General features: G+C 39.8%; 1 protein-coding gene across 8 annotated transcripts; it reads left to right on the top strand.

The window, feature by feature from the left end:
• The first annotated feature begins 1,984 nt into the window (after positions 1-1,984).
• Positions 1,985-24,785, top strand: RNF141 (ring finger protein 141). 8 transcript variants are annotated; one of them, XM_037899809.2, is made up of 6 exons: positions 1,985-2,120; positions 9,404-9,609; positions 10,173-10,281; positions 13,062-13,243; positions 19,810-19,917; positions 21,751-24,785. In XM_037899809.2, the coding sequence occupies exons 2-6, from the start codon at positions 9,467-9,469 to the stop codon at positions 21,899-21,901; spliced, it is 693 nt and encodes a 230-aa protein (XP_037755737.1). In that variant the 5' UTR covers positions 1,985-2,120; positions 9,404-9,466; the 3' UTR covers positions 21,902-24,785. The 8 variants fall into 8 exon arrangements, with proteins under 8 accessions (XP_037755737.1, XP_043403928.1, XP_037755732.1 ...); XM_043547993.1 differs by having other exon boundaries at positions 2,026-2,120; positions 9,407-9,609; XM_037899804.2 differs by lacking the exon at positions 1,985-2,120 and adding an exon at positions 2,152-2,328 and having other exon boundaries at positions 9,407-9,609.
• Positions 24,786-25,454: the final 669 nt, after the last annotated feature.

Below are 25,454 nucleotides of genomic sequence, written 5' to 3'. Positions count from 1 at the left end.
GGACACCTGCCAGCCAATGCAGTATTAAAAGCTATTTATTCTGGTAGGACTGGATATGAGAATTATCAAAAAAGAGTGAAATCCTTACTAGGCTCACAGTGCTCTTCCCTTTAACCATTATGGAATAGTTTTGCTAGTGCTGGAATTCTAAGAACAACTACAGGATAGAATCCTCGGGCCAAATCCTAAACTTCTAACTCAGTACAAGATTCTGCCTGGCTGATATGCAAATGTGCTGCAGTAAGGTAGGCACAAAGAAAACTTTCACCACCCTTCTGCACCCCATATAAAGGCCAAGCAGAATTGCAGTCCTTGAACTCCTTGGTCAGAAATGACTTGCTCCCTTCCTGTTCCCATTGGAGTGCTCCCTGAGCAATGGAAAGCAGTTAGAAGGGGAATGAGGATCTGGTCCACAGTTTCTGCTGAAAGGAACAGATGGTTTTACATTCACTGTAGGTTGCTTAAGGAACTTCTCATTAGGTCTTAACCCAGTGCAGGGCTTTTTGAAGCTAATCACAGAGTCAAAACTTCATTATCTCTTGAAGACAGTCGTGCTCAGTCACTGCAAACTGCACCTTGTTAATCACCGCCAGCAAGTCTCAGAAATGACAGTGAGCTTGAGATTCCTTTAAGAATGATTGGTTCCATCTAACATCTAATAATACTTTGTATTATTCACTCAAAAGTAACAAGAGTTGGATTCCCACACTTAGGCTCCAGATGTTTGCTGACCTTATAAAAGAGAGAGGGAGGTGTATGTACCGTCTGCAGGAAATACGTAAAATGTCACAAGTCCAAGCCAAATCTTATTTGGAATACAGGGATTTCTTTTCTGTAATTTTAACGGAACATATTGTAGTGGGGTACCAACTCTTTCTTTCTCTTTTTTAAGTAAAAAACACCAGATGTGAAAGGCTACGATGGTGGCAGATCTAGGATATTCTATAATTTCTATATACCTGAAATTTCCTGTTCTAATTGTTGTTTCATAGTAAAAATTAATCCCTAGTGTCTTTTGGTATTTTCCACATATGTTCAACATTTAAGCCCAGACCTTCTGCTCTGGCTGAAGAGGACACAGTTCAGCTCAGCAGCGAGTGCCAATGTGGCTTTTAATCTTCCCCGAGGCTGGACTGATTATGTACGCTGGCTGACAACGGTTCCCAGGAACGAATACAGCACCTAGGGATGTCCCAGTCATGCTTCTTGCTTCAGCCACAATCTTTATGTCAGCACCAGGGATATTTTAAGAGCAGGCCTGCCTGTTCGCTCTACCAGAGGATCTCCCTTCACTCTGTCTAGCCTCACACTGCCTGCTAAAATAGCTTTATGACCAAAATTCATCAGTAATGTGGCACTAAAAAGCCAGAACATAGCAGAGGTTCTGGGCCTCAGAAACTGGTACACTGAAAGGTATGTTTTGGAAAGAAATTTCCCATTTATTTCACTCTTTCAAACAGCTGAAGGTCTGGAATTCACACCAATAGGACTAAACGGAAATAGTACATTACACCATGAAATCCCGAACCCCATAATTATTTGGGCAGGGAGGAACAAATGACACCCCATGAGCCATACCAACCAGTCACTTTCCTAATCCCTTCCCTGCGGCCAGCAGCTGTGCCAGCGTGGCTTGAAGTGGCTGGGTCCTACCCTAACATCAGCATGGTGAAGGCCAGGTATGCACCAGGGACAGTGAGCTAGGTGACAAGGCAGCCTGGGAGTAGTTCAATGCGAGCCACATGCTGGAGGAGCACAAGCAACTTTTCCATCGCTTCTGTCCAGCCCACCACGTGCTTTAATGCCAGCGCCTCCCAACAGCAGAACCCCCCGTCTCTAGGGCCACAGAAACCAGAGATGGAGAACCCCTGCCAGGCCTTCCCCCCGCCGCCTCCTCCTGGGGTGCGCCCCGCCTACCCTGGCCACAGGGCGCGCGAGCGTCTCCCAGGAGGGGGCTCCACGGCCCCCCCGAAACTTTCCACCCTCCATTCCCCTTCTCCCAGCCTCTCCCCTGCTGCGCAACCCCCACGGGCCCCGCGGACAGGCCCAGGCCGCGAGCGCCCCTCTGCGCGGAGCCGCAGGCCCGGCGGGCGCTGGGGCGGGGGCGCCCCAGCCTCCAGGTGAGGGCGGGGCGGTTCCTCGGTCTCCGAGCGGCGGCGCCCGCGGCGTGCGCGCGCACAACCGAGCACGTCAGCGAGCCGCCGCGCGCGACGGCGGTCCCCGTTTCTCCCGCTGGCGGTTGGGTTTTGGGGGAGCGCGGGGAGGCCTCCCCGTCCCCAGCCCGTTACCAGCCCGTGGCGGGCCCGGCCGGCGGGGACAGGATGCCGGGTGAGGCTGCCGCTGGGGCTGGGCGCGGCGCTGGGCAGTGACGGGAGCGGCGGGCAAGGCAGGCCCAGGTGAAAGGCTGTGGGGAGACTGGAGCGCCGCCCCTCCCCCCGCCGCCAGCACGCGCCGCCCCTCCCCCGCGCCGCCCGCCCCGGGCTAGGAGCTGGGCGGGGGCCGGCCACGTGCCCGGTGGTTGTAGCGTCGGGGTAGCGGTCGGCGGGGATGAGCAGCCCCGGGGAGCCGCCTTCCGCGAGCCTCTTTCAGCTTGGACTAAGCCCGCCAGCCACCGTGCACCTTGCCTGAGCCTTCAGCCCGGTGCCTGGCCCTGTCGGCCCCGTGCGCGCCAGGGCTGTGTGTAGCGAGGCGCTCCGATGCGGTGGTGGGGTTCCTGGGCGGGGCACGTTCCGTAAGGGCACGAGTTGATGGTAAGGGCGGGGGGTGAGCCGTGCCTTCGAGGGTTAGTGGCTGGGCCTCGACAGCACCAGTATGTAGCAGGGCTGCGGTACTCGAAGTGTGGAAAACAAAGTGGGAATACCCTACAGTGATGGTACTTTGCGCAATAATGTGCATGACAACAGTAGTGTGTGGCTTTGCACCACAAACCCTCACCAGAAACGATGGCAGTGCTTACTTACCATCTTCAGGTCTAGCTGAGCCAAGGGTGAAGCACAGGAGTAGTTCATTATTAAATCTCCATTCAGTAACTGTAGAAGGGACTAGATATGCCTGCTTGTTTATAAACTACAGACTTTTGTGCATTGACAGTGTAATATATTAAGGGCTAAGTTGCGTAGTGGCTTACTGAAACAGAGAACCTACTTGTTCATCTCTGGAGTACAGAGTTCAAATATAAATACTTAAATGAAGGGTGTTTACAACAGGAATGGAGAATCAGTGATACAGGCTTAGTTGCACACTTGATTATAGTATTACTGATTGTCACAGCTATATAATTTCAGAGTGACTGAAGAGGGAAAACACCTATTAGGTAACCTGCTCTCTCCCCATAATTTTGGTCTTTCAGTTACTACATTATAAACCCTTATTTTCTGGATGGCTTAACATGGCTGTAAAATTGACTAGATTGAAAGTTACTCATGGTCTTAGCCTGACCTTTAAATTATCACACAAAACAATCCTTAAGAGTTCTGTAGCTTTGAAAGCAGTTTATCATTTGTTAAGTCAATATGTTAACTTCTTCAGCTGAAAATTTTCTAACCAAATGTGGATTATGTTGGTCTTTATGGAGAAAATATAAAGGCAAACAGTTGTTTGAGAAGGCAGCTTTTTGCATGTGTACCAGCTCTTTCATTTCCAAACTCTGTTTTGTTGTGTTGTTAGGTACTAATAGGCATATTTTTGTCTTTTATATAGCCCCATTAAGATGCATGGGCCCCAAGAAATTAATAATTTAAACTGGGCACAGGTTTACAAGGAAACACAATAAACAGGTTGCAGGGGAAGGTTGTATGTGAGGGATGGAGGTTATGCTAGTGAAAGATCTTGGGGTGCTTATTGTGGTTACAGATGCACCTCAGTTTCTCTTCCCTTTGTTTTATTTTAAAAACTAAATTTGAGGGCAAGAGTCAGGAGAGAGTGGTGTTGGAGAGTGATTTCAGTGAAAGTTAAGAGAATCTGAAAACAGAATTTGGCCTGAATTTTACAATTAAGTTTTTGTTATCTGGATGTATAGCATATAGTTGCAAAAAGAAAAGGAGTACTTGTGGCACCTTAGAGACTAACCAATTTATTTGAGCATAAGTTTTCGTGAGCTACAGCTCACATCCGATGAAGTGAGCTGTAGCTCACGAAAGCTTATGCTCAAATAAATTGGTTAGTCTCTAAGGTGCCACAAGTACTCCTTTTCTTTTTGCGAATACAGACTAACACGGCTGTTACTCTGAAACCTAGCATATAGTTGGATATTTCACGGTAGACCCCTGAGAGGAGAATGTACTTTTCACAACTGTAACACACGTTTTATCTGTTTTTCTTGTCCAAAATTTTATGTAGTTGCAATCAGCTATTTACAGCTATAAGCCTTGATTCTGCAAATGTTTATTCAGAAATGTTTCCTGGATCAGGGTCTTGTACAGTGACACTATAAATCTGTTTATAATGTGGCTAGTACCAAACTCGGAGCGCAACTACAGATACAAAGTTAAGACCCAGATCCTTCAATTGAATTGTAGAGCCCCATTAAAGTCAGTGGAGCTCCACAGGGATCTGTACTAGTGGTGCTGACTGCAGGATCTGAGCCTATATCCCTACTGATTTGTCTCCCTCTTAGATGTTACTCTTAAATAAATAAGAATAGTAAGGAGAAGCAAATGTTTGGCTAACTTGAAATGAAGTTTAGATAAAGTGAGGGTATGAGGATTCTTCTGGATATTGGGATCAGAATCTGTAGAGAATGATCTTGCACCACCAGTGGGGAGAAAGTGTGGAGGAATGTAGAGGATGCCTGTGCTGGATGAACTGAGGAAATGGGAGGAGAAACTGGAACAAGTCTATACAAGGTTGTTTAAATGAGAGAAACTTTGACTCGAATCAAACAATTCAGTAGCCAGAAAGATATCTGAGGATCATGTGGCTCTGCCTAGTTTTTAATCCTTAATGTAATCATGAATCTTAATGTTTTACTGTTCTGTAACATCATATCTGGCTTGTATCTTCTTTGGCTTGTGTTTAATATTCAGAAGCCTTGTATGCATACAGAAATTGCACCAATTTAACTAAATGGTTTCTAGGGGAGGGATAGCTCAGGGGTTTGAGCATTGGCCTACTAAACCCAGGGTTGTGAGTTCAATCCTTGAGGAGGCCATTTAGAGATCTGGGGCAAAAATTGGGGATTGGCCCTGCTTTGAGCACGGGGTTGGACTAGATGACCTCCTGAGGTCCCCTCCAACCCTGATATTCTATGACTTAGTTGTATCAGTGCAACCCCCTAGGGTGGATGCTTTGAAATCAGTTTAAGGCTGCTTACCAATTTAAGAGCGTCCACCCGAAGGGGAATGCACTGATAAGTCAACTTAGAAATCAGGTTAGTTACATCCAGCTTCTGTGTGGAGACGAGCATAGGGAAACACATTTTTGTTCTGTACATGTCAGCTTAATTATATAGTTAAATATACAATTAGTTCTTAGAGCTTTTGACTTGCAAAGAAAAATCTTTTCTTGAACTGCCATATATTAGCCTCACTTCATAATTTTCTCCTCCTTGTTGCATTCCTGTGTTTGAAACAGGGTGGATAAAAATCAATGATTTAAAAAAAAATCAGTTTTTTTCCTTAGAAAACATTTTATCAAAAAAATCTGATAAATAAAAAAATAAAATTTTTTAAATAAAAAAAATCCATCTAAAGATAGTTTTAATTAAGATACATTATAGCTCAAATATATTTCATCATGGAATAGGGATTATAAATTCTAATTCTATAGCATGAGACAATATATTAATGTAATGTTTAAGAAAAGTTTTGGAAATGAGTTCCAGTAGTTCATGGATTAGGGACCCAGTCTTATGGGGTTCCAGGGGCTCCTTTATAGATTATTTAGGTTAATCTTTCTATCTACCAATGGGACTCAGTGCTCAGTCTAGAAAATACCATCAGAGATGCTTAGTTTTTCAGTTTTCAAACTGTAGATTTGTGTCTCCAGAGATAACATGCTTGTTAACAGCAAAAATGTTTTAAATAAATATATAGAGGTGAGAAATAACAGACCTCAACACTATTGTCCCCATGCAAATTTGTGTACACAGAGTCAATCCCTTACCTCTCTCTAAAAGTGCAAAGTTTCAAAAAGTTCAATGAATAGAGAAGATTGTTGGAGGCAGAATAGATCTGGACAAGAAGAAGAAATCTGGAGATAAATGTGAGAAGGGAGGGACAAGCAGTAGAAACAAAAATGAAACTGTTTGAGCAGCATATTCCAGAAGTCTTGAGGTCTTTGAGTGTAGCCTACATTGATTTGCGACCTACCATACCATTCTCTCACTAGAAGGGAAAACCTATGATGGCAGCAGGCCGTAAAAGAGACCCGGTTTGTAAATAAGAACCATTCAAGAAATATGTTTGCTGCTGATGTTTTAAAGAAAGTCACACTAGTGAACTGGTGGAAGTTACTTAAGCACTTGGATTCAGACACTGTTGAAGTAAGGTTTCAGAGTAGCAGCCGTGTTAGTCTGTATCTGCAAAAAGAACAGGAGTACTTGTGGCACATTAGAAACTAACAAATTTATTAGAGCATAAGCTTTCGTGGGCTACAGCCCACTTCTTCGGATGCATAGAATTGAACATGTATGTATATATCTATAAGAAGATATATACATACAGAGAAGGTGGAAGTTGCCATACAAACTGTAAGAGGCTAATTAATTAAGATGAGTTATTATCAGCAGGAGAAAAAAACTTTTGTAGTGATAATCAAGATGGCCCATTTAGACAGTTGACAAGAAGGTGTGAGGATATTTAACATGGGGAAATAGATTCAATATGTGTAATGACCCAGCCACTCCCAGTCTCTATTCAAACCCAAGTTAATGGTATCTAGTTTGCATATTAATTGAAGCTCAGCAGTTTCTCCTTGGAGTCTGTTTTTGAAGCTTTTCTGTTGAGGAATTGCCACCCTTAAGTCTTTTACTGAGTGGCCAGAGAGGTTGAAGTGTTCTCCTACCGGTTTTTGAATGTTATGATTCCTGATGTCAGATTTATGTCCATTTATTCTTTTGTGTAAAGACTGTCTGGTTTGGCCAATGTACATGGCAGAGGGGCATTGCTGGCACATAATGGCATATATCACATTGGTAGATGTGCAGGTGAACGAGCCCCTGATGGCGTGGCTAATGTGATTAGGTCCTATGATGGTGTCACTTGAATAAATATGTGGACAGAGTTGGCATCGGGCTTTGTTGCAAGGATAGGTTCCTCGGTTAGTGTTTTTGTTGTGTGGTGTGTGGTTGCTGGAGAGTATTTGCTTCAGGTTGGGGGGCTGTCTGTAAGCGAGGACTGGTCTGTCACCCAAGATCTGTGAGAGTGAGGGATCATTTTTCAGGATAGGTTGTAGAGCTTTGATGATATGCTGGAGATGTTTTATTTGGGGGCTGAAGGTGACAGCTGGTGGCGTTCTGTTACTTTCTTTGTTGGGCCTGTCCTGTAGTAGGTGACTTTTGGGTACTCTTCTGGCTCGGTCAGTCTGTTTTTTCACTTCAGCAGGTGGGTATTGTAGTTTTAAGAATGCTTGATGGAGATCTTGTAGGTGTTTGTCTCTGTCTGAGGGATTGGAGCAAATGCGGTTGTATGTTAGAGCTTGGCTGTAGACAATGGATCGTGTGGTGTGTCCTGGGTGGAAGCTGGAGGCATGTAGGTAAGTATAGCGGCTAGTAAGTTTCTGGTGTAGGATGGTGTTTATGTGACCATTGCTTATTAGCCCAGTAATGTCTAGGAAATGGACGGCTTGTGTGGATTGGTCTAGGCTGAGGTTGATGGTGGGACGGAAATTGTTGAAATCATGGTGGAATTCCTCAAGGGTTTCTTTTCCATGGGTCCAGATGATGAAGATGTCATCAGTGTAGCGCAAGTAGAGTAGGAGTGTTAGGGGTCGAGAGCTAAGGAAGCGTTATTCTAAGTCAGCCATAAAAATGTTGGCACACTGTGGGGCCATGCAGGTACCCATAGCAGTGCTGTTGACTTGAAGGTATATATTGTCCCCAAATGTGAAATAGTTGTGTGTGAGGACAAAGTCACAAAGGTCAGCCACCAGGTTTGCCGTGACATCAGGGCTACTGTTCCTGACGGCTTGTAGTCCATCTTTGTGTGGAATGTTGGTGTAGAGGGCTTCTACATCCATAGTAGCCAGGATGGTGTTTTCTGGAAGATCACCTATGGATTGTAGTTTCCTCAGGAAGTCAGAAGATAGCTGGGAGTGTGGGTGGCATAGGGCCTGAGGAGATCATTGCACTTTTAACAGCAGTAGCTTCTTCTGCCGGTGTAGAAAGAATATTTTCTTCCTTTGGACTAATTCATTCCAAATTGAGAAATAGTTTGGGACCTGAAAAAGCAGGAAAGCATGTTTTTCTTTTCCAGATTATGAACAAACAGGAAAACGAAGGTGAAGACGACTGAGTTAGCTGCAGAAGCCAATATTTTAAGTTTCTTGTGTTGACCTGGCTGACATAGTCAATTTAATTTTTGTTTTTTAAAAATTTCATTTAACTATTTTAATTAAAAACAATTTTAACAAAAACAAACCTGAATTTAAAAAACTTGAATGTTTAACTAAATTCAAAAATTCATATGCTTGTTTTGTTAAAATATTATATGTTTGCTGTTGAAGAAAAACATCCAGACTACATAATGTTGTTTTATTTAAATAAAACAATTTAAATGTCTGTCTAGTGATGTTCTCCTAATACAGCATAACAAGAAAATCCTCCATATATTAATGATTAACCTGTTGAATTGGTGATAGTTCACCTCCCAATGACTTCATAAATGTCTGCTTCAGTTACCTTTGGTAAATGAAATAACCAAACAATCATTCATTTTCTGATATAGCTGTAAAACTAATCTGAAAAGTTTTCAAAATAAATCACTTTAAAAATGTATAGTGCGTACCTTCTAAAAATGAAACCTACATCTATCTCTTGAGTTGTGAAGAATATGTATTAAGGTTATAACAACCCACAAGAATGCACTTTTATGTAGAAATCCATGATTAAATTGAGTCTTCCTGACTAGTCTTCCAAATCCACCCTGGTTTGCAAACATTGCATTGTGGAGTTTTTGAAACAGTACATTCTGTATATAATGGGAATAATTTTTTTAAACTTATGAACAAAAGAATGCCTTTTCACAAGTTGCTACTTTAAAACTTAACACTCCAAGAAGTGTTATTGCTTTGTTCCTGGGTTATGTTGTGGATGTGTCTCTTATCCAAGGCTGTGTCTTTAGTAATCAGTGGGTGATTTTCCAAACTCCTTAGAGAGTAGATATGTTGCTGTGCTTAAAAGGAAAGCGAGAAAAGGAAGTAGAGACTCTTAAATTTATATTAATACAACTTTTTTAAATGTATTTAGCAGAGGGTCCACAAATGACTGAAACCTCCTTTCTGCCTGGACATTGAGCTGAAGAATTTCATCATGGGTCAACAGATTTCAAACCAGACACAGAGTGCTATTAACAAGTTGCCAGAAAAAGTAATAAAACATGCATCTTTGGTTCGAGAAAGTGGCTTTCTGACTTATGAAGAGTTTCTGGGGAGAGTAGCTGAACTTAATGATGTGTAAGGCTGCATGTTCTTTATTCCTTTCCCATTGTCGTGTTGTACAGAGACTGTGTACAGAATAGTATTTTGATAGTAGATTATGAGTAAGCTTATCCAAGTTTTCAAATATACGTCCTTAAATTCTCTAACTCCATGTTGAGATTGAAATTATTTATATAGGATCAACCAACTCTATTAATACTTCACAAAAATATCAGTGTATGTTTTTATTATAGCATGTTGGCCCTTGTTTATCCTTTTAAGGTGTTTGTGCATAAGATATTTAGAATGTGAATATTAGGTCTGAAATTGGAGGGTTATCTATTGATGTTTCATTTATTTATATTTAAGAGTGTATATATAATACTTAGCTCATTATGGTCCTGAGTCTGCAGATAGGCACATGAATAATTTTAGGCATATAAGCAGCCCTGTTGATTTCTGTTGCATTGATATAACTGCTGTTCAGATTTAAAAGAGGATGGGTAAATGATGCCAGTGTCCAAGTTTCTTTCAAAGGTGACTTCACCGAGCATTGCTTGTCTAATATATAATGTCGGATTAATGTGACTGTGTTTCAGCACTGCAAAGTTGGCTTCTGGCCAGGACAAACATCTTCTGTTTGAAGTGCAGCCAGGTTCTGATTCCTCTGCTCTATGGAAGGTGGTTGTTCGAATAGTCTGTACTAAGGTAAGATTATCAGAACCTTTAACTCAATTTTTTAATCTGCAGGTAACTGAGAACAATGGCTTTTTAATGAAAATCAAATTGTTGTTCAGTACAATATGTTTCAAAAATATTTGGAGGTATTCCTATACTGTTAAGTACAGTTAGACCTAAAATCTAGGTCTTCCTAAAAAAAGTCAAAATATCAACAGTAACATTTCCATGACCACTTTTAAAGGATTTGCAATCCAGTCATTGGAACATCTTTCCAATATATAAGAAACAGAAAGTAAAACAAATTGGAGACTAAATGAGTTTTGTTTTATAGTCCAAGCTTGACAGAGATTGCATATTAATAAAGGACATTCAAAATCAACTTCACTGGGAGATGAAATTCCTACACTCTTAAAAACGAAGTAAATCTTTCTTTAATTTAAAACTTTGACCTTTAATGGTATTAGTTTAGGCCTGATCCTGCAAATTGAACCATGTGGGTAAATCATTTTTATTGGGGCTTCACATGAATGTAGCAGTTCAACCATCTTGCAGGATCAGGACTTCATTGTGACATTTCAGTTAATTTTAGGTGCAAAATAGGTTTCTGTGACACTGTTAAAAGTATATAATTCATTAACGTGTAGCAATAAATGTGTATGACTTCAATTTAATGTGTTTTTTTTACTGTAAGACTTCATCTTGGCTCTCTGCCCTACTGAAACTCATAATGAACACACTTGTTCAATGATGCTTCATCCTAAGAAAGCAAATAGTGCTACTCTGGAATATTGAATTGTTAGTTTTGCAGTTGATATTCATCCCACAAAACCAGAAGTTGACACTGAAATTCAAAAGGTAACAGTATACAAAATCAATGTGGCAACTATTAAACGAATTAAAAACTGGCTAAGTGTTAATGAGGAATCACTGAATCAGGGTGGTTTCTAGTGAGGTTCCTACAGAGATCTGTTCTTGGCCTAATGCTAGTAAATGTTATGGCAAGAAAAATAAAATCATTACTCTTAAAGTTTGCATATGACAGAAAAATTGGTGGAGTGGTAAATAAATGACAGGTCAGTTATTCAGTGATCTTTGATCCCTTGGTAAACTGGGCACGATCAAACATGCAGTTTTAATATAGTCAAATGCAGGGTTGTACGTCTAGGAGCAAAAAATGTAGGTAATGCTTACAGTCCCCTATCCTTTATCCTGGATAGAGATGACTCAGAAAAAGATTAAAAGGTCATGGTGAATAATCAACTTGTTGGTGTGAGTCTAAAAGGGCTAATCTTCTGCAGGGGAATATCAAGTAGGATTAGGGAGTGGTATTACCATTGTATATGGTATTGGTGAGACTGCTACTGATATATTGTGTCCATTTCTGGTGTCAATGCTTCAAGAAGGATGTTGGAAAAAATTGATCAGGGTTTAGAAAAGAGCTACAAGAATAATTTGAGTTCTTAAAAATCTGCTTTACAGTGAGATTGAAGAATCTAATCCATGTATCTCATCACAGAGACAGTTAAGAGGTGACTTTATTATGGCTTGTAAATACCTACCTACTTGGGGAAGAGAGTTCTGGTATTGGAAGGCCTTTTAATCTAGCAAATGCAAACATAACAAATTCAAATGACTAGAAAATGAAGCTAGACGAATTCAAGTAAGGCGCATGGTTTTTAATTACATTCCATCACTCAAAAGTTTTTGAAATCAAAATTGCATGTCTTTCTAAAATAGATGCTCTAGTTCAGTGATACTCAGACCTCAGGAGTTCAGGAGCCAAATTAGCAATCAGCATTACCCAAAAGAGCCACAGTAGGCTTATTGTTTCATTTACTATTCTCTCTAGATATGTATAAAAAATAAAATTCTCACTGCAAAATGACTATTATTTTTATCAACTACAATTGGTTAATAACATAGTAAAAGCATCCTGGTTGGTTAATAACTTAGCTTAATTGATATTTAAATCACAGTGTTTTAATATCATATGCTGCAAAGAGCTTCAGGAGACACATTAAAGAGCAAATTGCGGCTCCCAAGCCTCAGTCTGAGTAACACTGCTCTAATTAATCCAGTAGCTATTTGCCTTGAAATGGGAATTGTTGGTTGAAATTCTGTGGCTTGTGTAGTGCAGGAAGTCAGACTAGATGATTATGATCTCTTCTGGCCATAAAATCTATTACTGTAGTATCTTTAAAGACTGCATTTAGGGCATTTTTAAATAGATCACTTAATAGTGTTTTTTTTAATTCTTAGTTTTACTTAATGCTTGTAAACTTTACTTTAGTTTGTCAAGTGACATCATCCAGAATCTTAATAAAGCTCTTGAATTCCTTAATTTAGCGTTCAAATCCAGCATAGCTCAAGACTATTCTCTGAAGCTAACAATTTTTAATATAGCTTTATTTTTTACTTTTAGCCTATATATAAAAAATTGGGGGGAGATACTTTGAAGAACAAGATTTCATGATTACTTTTATCAAGACAGACATCATTGTAGTCATGATAGTTGGTACTGTACAATTTAGATACTGGCTCGGCTAAATTAAGTCCTAAAAATAAAACCATTTATTTCTGTCCAAGGTTTTGTTTATGCTTAAAGTTTCTAGACATAAACCCATCTACTTAATTATAGCTCAATATAGTTGAATACCATAAGTCTAGTGTGATGCAAGTATCACACTTAAGCTGATATTTTCCAATGCATTTGATATTATTTACTTACCTATGTTCAGAAATGATGGCAGATCAATTTAATATTTGTTACATAATACAAATCTATTTATAAACTTTTGTATCTTTAGATAAACAAAACAAGTGGCATTGTAGAAGCTTCAAGAATTATGAACTTATATCAGTTTATTCAGCTTTATAAAGACATCACAAGTCAAGCAGCAGGAGTTCTTGCACAGAGCAGTGCCTCTGAAGGGACTGCTGCAAGTCTGTCATCTGTGTCATCTTGCCAGGCCAGCTTATGGATGGGAAGGTAGTTCAATATATTACAGGTTGTGTGTGTGTGTGTGTGTGTGTGTATGTTTGTAATAATTAGACACCCTCCAAAATCATATTAAATGTGAACTGTTACTATCCAGCACAATAAATGTGGGCAGAGCAGACTTTTGTCTGCCAAACAGTGAGCATGTTACCAAAAAGGGTGTGGTGTAAGTACTTGTAATCATGTAGTAGATTCTGAGTTACCATTGGTGCCTGTACGCAATAGGTTTGGAATAGCTTTTTTAGTGATTATAGTTTAATATAAACCTAGTATATGTTGTCTCTGAGTGAGGAAACAGAAGGAAATGAAATCAGCTGTGGCTACAAAACTGTTTTCATTGATGTTTGTTTACACAGACTTAATGTTATTGTTCCACTTAAACTTTCTTTTCCTCTTCTTACATTTTGGCATGTGGAAATTCCCATCTGTTGTCATCTGAAAGTCATCAATTCTAACTATAATTTAACCTGTAAGACTGGAAAAAATATGTACTGGTTCATAGGTGTTGACATCCTGCTTTGTTAGCTAGGAGGAAAAGCAACGGACTAAGATCAGCACATGCAGTACCTTTTAGTTTAAAATTTATAAAATGGTTAACATGTGAATGTAGTGGCAAGAATCTTTGCACCCTGCTCCATGTTGAAAAGTTGCTATTGATAACTGTTTAAAGTTTGTATTACCTTGAAAGTTAAATGTGAAAGTTGAAGTAAGTTAGGGAGATGTTTTAAACAATGATTTACTAAATGGAATGATTCACTGTAAAACAGTGCTATTTCTGAGTAACGGGCGAAGAAGTAACTACAGCAAAGCTGGCGATCAGGAACTTTGCAAATCATAAGCAAGTTACTAAGTCAGTTTTAACTATTGTTAAAGACTGCAAGCTCCAGTTGTTTGAGGGAGTGAGAGAAAGGGAAATTATTCAGAATAAAGATAGTACAGTGTTTTTAAACTGACATACAAGAGTTGGTTTAAGAGTAGCAGCTGTGTTAGTCTGTATTCGCAAAAAGAAAAGGAGGACTTGTGGCACCTTAGAGACTAACATTTATTTGAGCATAAGCTTTCGTGAGCTACAGCTCACTTCATCGGATGCATTGAGCTGTAGCTCACGAAAGCTTGTGCTCAAATAAATTTGTTAGTCTCTAAGGTGCCACAAGTACTCCTTTTCTTTTTAAGAGTTGATTTAGCAACTTAGAGGACCTGTGCACAGAACTTGTTCTAATATGCGGGAGGGGGTGCAGGCTCTGGGCTGGGGCTGAGGGGTTTGGAGTGTGGGAGGGGGCTCGGGGCTGAGCCTGGGGCAGGAGGTTGGGGTGCAGGAGTGAGGGGTGCAAGCTCTGGGAGGGACTTTAGGTGCAGGGGTCATATGGTCACACTGCCTTAATCTCAGAGTCCACTGGACATTTCATGAGTTTTACTTTTTATTAGTGTCATTTATGGTGTTAGATTCAAAATCCTTCAGGGATTGTCACAAATCAGTATAACATTCTCAACTGTGGGGTGTGCATTGGTTGAGCCTGGGGCAGGGGGTTAGGGTGCAGGAGTGAGGGGTGCAAGCTCTGGGAGGGAGTTTGGGTGCAGGAGGGGACTTCAGGCTGGGGCAGGGGGTTGGGGTCCGGGAGGGGGTATGAGGTGTAGGCTCCGGCCAGGAGGCGCTCACCACAGGTGGCTCCTGGTCAGCGATGCAGAGGGTCTCAGGCAGGCTGCTTGCCTGCCATGGCCCCATGCCGCTCCCAGAAGTGGCTGGCTCCTGGCACCTTTCTGTGGCTGAGGGGGAGGGGAGAAGCGGGTCTCCGTGCGCTGCCTGCACCCACAAGCGCTGTCCCTGCAGCTCTCGTTGGCTGGTTCCTAGCCAATGAGAGCTGCGAGGACGGTGCTGGAGGTGGGGGCAGTGCATGGAGCTGCCTCATCTCCTCCCCCCCCCCCCCCCACCCACCCCCAATTCCCCCAGGGGCTGCAGAGACGTACCAGGAGCCAGCCTCTTCCAGGAGCAGTGTGGGGCCACGGTGGGCAGGCAGATTGAGCCCTGTTGCGCTGCTGGACTTTTAGTGGCCTGGAGATCGCGTTCAACTGGCAGAGGCTCCAGGATCGACCAGTCGATTGCGATCGATGGGTTGGTGACAGCTGTTCTAATCTGACTCCCTACATGTTGCAGGCCACAGAACCTCACCCACCCACTCCTGTAATAGATCCCTAACCTCCTGCTGAGTTATTGAAGTCCTCAAATCATGATTTAAAGACTTCAAGTTAAAGAGAATCCACCATTACACTAGTTTAAACCTGCAAGTGACCAATACCCCATACTGCAAAGGAAGCCCCCCCCCCCCCCCGCCCAACTCTTTGCCAGTCTGACCTTGTGGAAAATTCCTTCCTGACCCCAAATATGTCCCCTGTTTAAGTTAAATTTACAACGGTCACTCTTTCTTCAGTTTTGAGGGATATTATCTAGTCTGGCAGCATTTCCCATCTTAAATGTAAGGAATGCTTTTGCAGTGGTAGAATCTTTCAAAGTGGAAAAATTCAAATATGACTCCTGTATAGTAACTCTTTGTCTTACTTTTTCCATCTTTTGGGGATAAGCTATCACTTTGATAGTCTTTATTGAGCTTGCTTAAATGCATTCCCACAGCAATGCTGAAAAGAAATATTGAGCCAAAATTTCAAGAGCACCTAAGTAACTTATCACATATATTTTGAAAATTCAATGGGCTTTGTGCTCCCACCTCAGTCAGGAACTTGAGGCAATCTCACCAGTTATGTTGTTCTATAACAGTGGTTCTCAGCCTGTGGCCCAGTCAGCGCACAGCTGTGGCCCATGTGAAATCCTCAGTGCCATACAGGTAGTATTGGATTTGGCCCACATAACACATTCTGGCCCATAATGGTAAATAGGTTGAGAACCACTGTTCTATAAGCTGGAACACAAAAAGAATAAAAAACAGTGGGGGATGGGAGAACTGCATGTGAAATTCCTGCTAATAATACTTACCTAATGTGAGGAGAGACTCTGCAGCCTCATCTTACAAAGAATGATAAACTAAACTGGGATGGGACAGTTTTGCAACCCACACTCTTCTTTTCTGATTTAATTTCCTGTTTGTCTTGCCTAGGAATACTCAGTCTTGCGTTTTTGGCTGTACTGATTTATTGACACACTAACACTATCTAACAAATATATTGTAGCCATATTTGGGAAAGAGGTATTTTCCTGCTTTTTAGTCACACTCTCAGACAGATGGACACTGTGTTCCCATTTGCGTAATTGCTGTAAGAGGCTTTTTTTGGAAGCTTGATACTCTGTACTAGTCTTCAGTTATGAGGTGAGGCGATAAGGATGGGGTAGATGGAGAATAAGAATCTGTCTTTTTAAATGTGGGTTTTTGGGTTTTTTTGGAAGGGAGAAGTCAAGAGTAACATCCTCTCCATTTAAATGAGCTGTTTGATGTAAATCAGATCACTTGTGGCAATATACCTGCCAAATGGAAGTAAAGATTTTGAAATGCTATTGGTAATGAGCTTGAGTCAACTTAGCTAGCGTATTCTAATTTTTCATGTCCCTCTATATCTAAAGACACTGAAAAACAAACAATGAAGTCCCTTCAAGTGTTCTTCTACCCAGTTAATCTGTTTGGTTTTTTTATGTGAAATATTCACTTGGCTAAACTCTGCTTCCTTTCAGATTTTTGTTAGCTCTGCAAGAGCTAGCGGTCACTAAGCAAAAATAGTGAATATTATCTACTAAATTTTTCCTTTCATCGTAACCCCTTCCAGTTAAACAGTGTCCCACTCTTGTGTTGCATGTACTTTAATATACTCTGGATGGGAAAGTATCTTTATTGCTTCTACTAACGTTATCTAATACTAGTGGAAAAATAAGCAAATGCTTATGTCATCCTTAAAATTTAAGACTATCCGAACTTGTAAACTTTCCAAAATGTCATCTGAATCCAATACTCTACTCTCTGGATCACTTAAAAATTGGCTGCATGTATTTTCAAGGTTTTGGTCCTATGACTCTAAATACCAGCCCCTTGAAACTTGCTGAAAATGGTGCATCAAGCAGGTACACTAGTATGCATGTATCAGTAAATCTCTCATACTTTGAAATAGGGTCATAGAAAAGTACAGCTATTAACAGAGAATGGAGTCCCATAATTTCTGTAGCGGTTCAACCTTTTTTTGCCCCATCTTGGTGGGGATGGGGAAACTTTTCAATGTTCCTTGTGTAGCAAACTAAAAAGACAATCCTGGGCCCATCACCGGTTTTTTGGACGGAGAGGAGGTTGTTTAGAAGATTTATGGTCAGTAACCACCTCTGCTTTTTTTTTAATGAATTCAGATGCTTTCTTTGATTATCAATATATTTGACAACAGGCCTTGCTATATCCTAACCACTACCTATATTTGTAAAGAATGTCTTCTTTATTGACAATAGCCTGAAATAAATTACAAAAATAAGAGAATCGGTAATTTGGAAAGGAAATCCGAGGCGTATACTTGGCCCTGAAAGAAGTGCTGAGGACAAGAACAAAAACACTTGAACTACTAGCCATTACATTAGCTGGTATCCATTCTGTATTAGAATAGTTCACAACACATCAAATCAAATGACAATCCAAATTAGTCTCTCACCTTTGTTAAACAGTCACAAACCAGGGCAGTCGCTCTAGAAATATAATGCCACTAAATGAAACCCTCTCTGCAATGCTCCCCCCACTGTTCAGCACTCCAGTGCAGTATTTTGAAGCAGCCTTCCCCCTAGGAGATCTTTAAACAGCTTGTCTCTGACATCAACTGAAATATTATGGAAACTGGTTGAGAACTGGTTAAAAGACAGGGAACAAGGGTAGAAATAAATGGTAAATTTTCAGAATGGAGAGGGGTAACTAGTAGTGTTCCCCAAGGATCAGTCCTAGGACCAATCCTATTCGTCTTATTCATAAATGATCTGTAGAAAGGGGTATTCAGTGAGGTGGCAAAGTTTTCAGATGATACTAAACTGCTCAAGATATTTAAGACCAAAGCAGACTGTGAAGAACTTCAAAAAGATCTCACAAAACTAAGTGATTGGGTAACAAAATGGCAAATGAAATTTTATGTGGATAAATGTAAAGTAATGCACATTGGAAAAAATAACCCCAACTATACATACAATATGATGGGGGTTAATTTAGCTACAGCTAATCAGGAGAAAGATCTTGCAGTCATCGTGAATAGTTCTCTGAAGACGTCCACGCAGTGTGCAGCGGCAGTCAAAAAAGCAAATAGGATGTTAGGAATCATTAAAAAAGGGATAGAGAATAAGACGGAGAATATCTTATTGCCCTTATATAAATCCATGGTACACCCACATCTTGAATACTGCGTACAGATGTGGTCCCCTCATCTCAAAAAGGATATATTGGCATTAGAAAAGGTTCAGAGAAGGGCAACTAAAATGATTGGGGGTTTGGAACGAGTCCCATATGAGGAGAGATTAGAGAGGCTAGGACTTTTCAGCTTGGAAAAGAGGAGACTGAGGGGGGATATGATAGAGGTATACAAAATCATGAGTGGTGTGGAGAAAGTGAATAAGGAAAAGTTATTTACGTGTTCCCATAATATAAGAACGAGGGGCCACCAAATGAAATTAATGGGCAGCAGGTTTAAAACAAATAAAAGGAAGTTCTTCTTCACTCAGCTCACAGTCAACCTGTGGAACTCCTTGCCTGAGGAGGTTGTGAAGGCTAGGACTAAAACAGGGTTTAAAAGAGAACTGGATAAATTCATGGAGATTAAGTCCATTAATGGCTATTAGCCAGGATTGGGTAAGGAATGGTGTCCCTAGCCTCTGTTTGTCAGACGGTGGAGGTGGATGGCAGGAGAAAGATCACTTGATCATTACCTGTTAGGTTCACTCCCTCTGGGGCACCTGGCATTGGCCACTGTCAGTAGGATACTGGGCTGGATGGACCTTTGGTCTGACCCAGTATGGCCATTCTTACGTTCTTAAAAAGCATTCTGTCAGTGATCCTGTTTTTAAAAAAAAATCAGCTGTTGACTGTTCCAGCCAGTAAACAAAAATGTGGCATAAAGTCAAAGTTTAATTTATTAAAAGCTAAATCTGCTTTAGGGTGGCATTTTGGCCATTGAAAGCAGATTCTGTCCCTGCCCGTATTGTAAAATTTAATGTGAGTTGCTTGGTCAAAAGATGCAATATGCAATAGTTCATAATAGGAACTTTGCAGACTTCACTTGTCAATATGGAAAGTGATGAGTATATAACCCTTTGTTGGACCAAAAGAGGAATCGTGCTACAAAAATAGGTTGCATAATCCTAGTGAAACCCCAATTCCCTTTGCAGTTTTTTGTTGATGACTTTGGGCCACAACTGTTGCCACAGACAGGCTGCATAATGGATGATATGTTCATAAGTTCTCTTTTGCTTATTTATCACTAATCTGAACGTTTATATCTACAAAAAATAACTAGTCTGCATATGCACGGGAGTATTTTGAGATAGAAGAATAGTGTTGAATTTATGTTTTTAACTGAATATAATACTGTTTTGTCTACTGCAGGGTTAAACAGCTGACTGAGGAGGAGGAATGTTGCATCTGCATGGATCGACGTGCTGATTTGATCCTACCATGTGCTCACAGCTTTTGTCAGAAATGCATTGATAAATGGTAAAGTGCTTAACAAGGGAGCTCATTTCTAACATGATTGGTTTTGGTATGAAGGACTCCTCTGTACCAATATGCTCTAATGTTTAAAGAGATCTTTTGAGTAATGTACATGTGATGGATAGGAACCTTGAGCAAATACCAGGATTGCAGCAGAGCAATGAAGGGTCACTTCAGAATTTGCAAGCATTTGATTAACAACTTGGATCCAGAAAAAGCTCTAATGCTTAGTGAGGACTAGCGGAGAATTCACTTGTAGCAGTGAAAGTAGCTGATCAATGCATAATTAGATGTAAAGCAAGTTAATTAAAAATTACAGGGAAACTGATTAAATTTGAATTGAAGAATTCATCAATTGATTAATTGAATTCAGAAGTAGCTTAAACTTTTTTTTGTAGTTTGCTGCCCATATTATTCTTAATTCCTGTAAAACATTGTAGATATGCATGATGTTTTCAAGAAGAGGAAAAGGGGAAACACATTGAAGCTGGCCTCTTGATCTGTTCAGGTCAGAAGTTCCACGAAATTTTTCTCTTTAAAAATTAGTCTAGTCCTCTTTAAATGTTACAAGCATAAGGCAAAATGGAATGCCCAATTCTTATTTTTGTGAATAAACATATTGCAAAGGGAATATTTTTAGGCATTAAAGTGAGAAGTCTTTTCACTGGTCAAATACTGTAAATTTGCCCTTAAATTTGATAAAATTCCAGTACAATAATTTTTGTGGGGAAAAGATTGTTTTTAATTAATAATAAATAGTATTTTGAAATGTATGCATAACTTTTATTTTACAATATAGTATCAAGTTAGACACAATACCAGCAACAAATTGCCTTTTAGCCTCTCCTTTCGCTCTAAAGCAGCGGTTCCCAAACTTGGTTCACGGCTTGTTCAGGGTAAGCCCCTGGCGGGCCGCAAGACGCTTGTTTACCTGAGCGTCCGCAGGTATGGCCACTCGTGACCCACCAGGGGCTTACCCTGAACAAGCCGGGAATCAAGTTTGGGAACCCTTGCTCTAAAGTTAGAACTGAGATCATGCTATTGATTAAGAAGCCAGTCTTCAGAATCATGGGGAAAAGTCAGGGAGCCAAATTCAGCTCTGGTTTACTTGGGCGGCAGGCCCAATCCATATTAATTTAAATGAGTTGGCCATTTACTCCTGGCTAAACTTGGTCCATTACATTTGATTCTCTGTGGTTATTTCAAACTCTTGATGAGGAGACAGTCTTTAGCACAATACTCTCACAGCTTTAATCAAAGAAATTGGATCCCTGTGTATAATCAAACTGATCTACTTACCTTGGACAAGTAGGACTTTGTGCCTGTTAGCATTGCAGAACCCACTATCTCTACTGCGTGAATGAGTTAGTTTCCATGATTGTGGTTGATTGACAGAATTGTTAACTGGGTTCCAGTTGCATAGTCTTTATTATTGTTTGATGTATGAGTCAAAACGAAGTTTGATGTCTAGATCCCAAGTTAGGCTCATATGGTTAGAGCTGGAAAAACCTTTTTATTTAACCTGAGAAAATATGATTCTGAGCCACTAAGACAATCTTTATACCATTTTCGTCACTTTTAAGAATATTGCTGCACGCAGAATTGTTGACTAATGTTGATTGCAAAGACAGTACAAAGACACTATTCAAGTGATTGGGTTTTCAGTTATGCTTGCAGTCACCTAATCCAGTTATATTTTGCAGAGTCTCTGAATATACAGAGCATGCAAAGGCTGACAGTGAAAGCAGATGGTGTGCAGTACTTACATCTCAGATAGAAGTGTGCATGTTTTTTGTTTTGTTTTTTAACCAACTATTTCGCTGGTTTCCTAAACAGGAGTGATCGCCACAGGAACTGTCCTATCTGCCGTCTACAAGTGACTGGGGCAAATGATTCTTGGGTGGTGTCAGATGCACCTACAGAAGATGACATTGCTAGCTATATACTCAACATGGTAGATGAGGCAGGCCAGCCTCACAGACCATGATGTTGGTGACTACTGATAGAGGTACTTGAAAGTTTCATTGTCATGAATATCTGCTTTTTCCTCTCATTCCCATTCATCCATTCTTTATTTCATTTTAGGTGTTTCTTTGGTTGCTGTAAGCTAAATCTACACTATTCTTTTAAAACACAGGGAAAATGAGCTAATATGTCTGGGTACATTCTTAACTTTTAATATGTAGCTTCATTAAATGCTCTGAACTGTTAAATCGGTAACGATTGTAAAGTTTACTTTAACATCTTTTCTGACAAGATTAAAAGCCATTGGAATAATGTTATTAGTATTAATTATAACATAATAGCATTGTGCACCAGATTTTTGAACACCACAAATGGAACTTTAGAAGATGCAATGTTCTATTATTAAAGGGCCTGCCATGCAGCCTTTTTCCTCATAAGTAAACCTTACTCACACAGCTAGTCTTACTGACTTCAGTGGGATGACTCACAGGAATAAAGATTATTAACACGAGTTAGGATTACACAATTGTAACTAAACTGTGAAGTTTTATTGATGAAATTTGAAAAGCATCTTTTGCCCCTTCCCTCATCTGTGGTCATTTGTTGCCGTTTAGTATTTATATATATTGAGTCAAACTACTAGTAATTTTTAGCATAGACAACTGTTCTAAATCTATTCTTAGAGATTACAGAAACCAGCCATGTCAACATGTGTGTGCTTTCCTTTTTTCCTAGCAGAGTAAACCTTTTAGAAGGCTATTTTATCTGATATTCTAAAGTTTCATAGGTAACAAAGCTATGCTAAACAGCTTCACACACAGTTCCTAAGGTTAAAACAATATATTTCCATACCTTTTTGATGAGCTACAGCCAAAAATTGTTGTATGCACTAAGCATATCTGAAAAGAACTCACTTTACTGAAAGGCATTGTACAGTAGCTGTCATGTTTTTGTTTAGTCCTGATGCTTTTGGCTTTCTCCTTTTTTCCTGAGTTTTCAAAGTCACGACATTATGCATACGTTAAAGAAAAAGAGAGAAGCTAAACTGGTGCTGTGCTTTATTTCTACAAGTGCAATATGTCTTTCTGTAGCAGAGAAACTTCTGCTTTGATAACAATAGCTTCATTTTGCTTCCAATAGGATGTATAGCTCTGAAAATCTGGGGAAAAGGAAGAAGTGATAGGAGTTCACCAAGATACTTCTGTAGTGTTTTTGCAGTGAATTTTTTAAGTTGGTCTATATTAAAAAAAAAAATAAACCAAAAAACCTTGTCGGTGCCAGTGCACAGGGAACAGACTTTGGATTCTGTCGTACATCAGTTATATGAGCTCAATACGTCATTTTTCTGTTTTGGAATTAACAAATTGAACTGTTTTGACTTAACACTTGGAGTCATACAGATACGCTTCCATGCAGCTGTTCCATTGAATAAAAATGGCAACAAATTCTTGTGTAAAATTGCAGTTTCATTTGCCATACCTGTTAAAACATAGTGTTATTTCAGGCTAAAATTCTGTCATAGATGGGTTCTGCAGTTACAGATATGCAGATTTTTGTAAAACTTCATACAGAAGAGTGAATAGTAACAATACCCAGGGACCAAACCCTAGGAGTCTTACCTGTGTACTTGTCAAACTTTTGTCCTTGGGAACTTGTACAGAATACAACAAACATTTGAATTTGACTTATGGCAAAGGTGTCAGACTCAAAGCTGGAGTGAGCCAAGTAAGACTGACATCCTGTGCAACTCACCCTCACAACCATTATGGCTTATTGTGTAAATCTGTATTTAGGCATCTTTAAAAATCTGTCTGAGTTTATAGATCTAAAACAATTAACTGGTTTTTCCTCTTAATCCTATCATGTCAGTGAGTCCTTCTGGATTCTTCAGAAAACCTGTGGGATTACTTGTTTGCACTGATTATTGTGGAGTAGTTGGCTGTACTAAATACAATGAAAACCTGTGCTGAAAGTGCATAATGTTTTGGGGGGGTTTCTATTAAAATAGTAACATTTGTAAACACAAATCATTTTAATTCTTATTCCTTTCTATCCAGCATTAGTCTGCATTTAGGAGGTTAAAATAACCTTTAAATTTTTAAGCTATTTTTATATTGAACGACAAGCAAGCATCTGAAATCACTAAATCCTCCACTTGATTTTATTTTTTGAAAAATTAAAAGAAATTAACTCTTTGAGCAAGATTTTTTTTTTTTTTTTTTGGTATGCTGATTCTCTGGTGAGGGCTTATATGTACTCACTAAAATGTGACTTTGTAGTGAATGTAGATGGGTTATTAATTACAACATAGTGACACACAACTAACTAAAGCAAAAACTGTAAATTTGTTTAAAAGTAAAAATGTAAACTATATTCTGTACAGCTTTTTAAATTAAGCTTTTCTAACGCACACTGCTGTGATGTAGTTACTGTAATGTTTGCCTTGTAAAGTATGTACTGTATGTTATAAAAGGAAAGTATGTTAGCACTGAAAAATGTAATTCAGCAGTGGCAATCTTGCATAGTCTGAAATATTACATTTAGATGAATACTAGAAAAGAAAAAAGCTCAAGTTAACTTGAACACGGTAGTGAGTTTCAAAAGTCTGATCTTTGAATGTGAATTAGTGTAAATAGCTGCAGATGGGGGCCATATGAAATTGCTGGTTTATGCTCTGTATTCTAGCATTTAAAGTGAAGATTTCGTAAAGCTTTGATATGGGGATACAACTTACACGCTATTGATTGTATTGATAGCTAAAGGTATTCCAGTGTATTGTAACTTGTGTTTGAATTGTGCAATAAATACGCTCTGGAAGAAAATGTTAAAGGAATTCCAAATGTAAGGGATTTCCTAGTTTCTCTAATATGATATACTGGAAAAATAAAGCTTTAACTTCAGTTAAATTTTATCATACAGATGGTATGCTTTACACGAACATATGCTATTCATGAGTAGGATGTGGTTTAAACTTTAAAAGTGTAATGCGAATAAGCAAGTTACCCCCATGTCTGGGGAAGCTGTTGCTTATCTCCCCACCCCCAGTCCCTAAAAGAAACATTGCAGTTGGAGTTCTTGCACCAAAGTGTTTTGAAGTGTTAAAGGGATATGGTCAGTTTAAAATCATGCTTTTCAGAAAGCTTACCCACTCGTATTACAAAAGTAACACCTGAATCTACTATACTGGAAAGATTAGAATATTTTTTCCTCCTTGTTCAGTTAGGTGTGGGGTGTTTTTAAACAGGATTGCATGTATCATTAGTGTCACTGTTTCCCTCTCTAGTCACTTAGTTTGTGTTGATGTGGGCCTTTTGTACAGGAAGTGAGGGGTGGAGGGGGTGTAGTGAGGGAGGTGCGGTGGAGGGAGAAGAGAGGAATGTTAAGAGGAAAATGAGTGCACTGCCACAAAAGGGCAGGGATGCTAAGAGGCAGGTGTAATATGTGAAACTACATCTAATAACTTGCTAAATTTGAAAATGAATGTTCCTCTGAAGGTGCCAGCCAAACTAATACTGAATGCTTTTTGTGATAGGGGTGTTTATATATTAATGCATCTACCTGTTTGAGAGATTTCT

The sequence above is a fragment of the Chelonia mydas genome, chromosome 6 (assembly GCF_015237465.2).
Source record: "Chelonia mydas isolate rCheMyd1 chromosome 6, rCheMyd1.pri.v2, whole genome shotgun sequence".
Classification (NCBI taxonomy): Eukaryota; Metazoa; Chordata; order Testudines; family Cheloniidae; genus Chelonia; species Chelonia mydas.
This window is presented reverse-complemented; position numbering and strand designations above follow the sequence as displayed.

Bases quoted from the DNA above. Each gene is read 5' to 3' on its own strand.
- RNF141 (XM_037899809.2), top strand. From the start codon at position 9,467: ATGGGTCAACAGATTTCAAACCAGACACAGAGTGCTATTAACAAGTTG. The intron at 9,610-10,172 runs GTAAGGCTGCAT...ACTGTGTTTCAG, and splicing joins GTAGCTGAACTTAATGATGT to CACTGCAAAGTTGGCTTCTG. The intron at 19,918-21,750 runs GTAAAGTGCTTA...TTTCCTAAACAG, and splicing joins CAGAAATGCATTGATAAATG to GAGTGATCGCCACAGGAACT.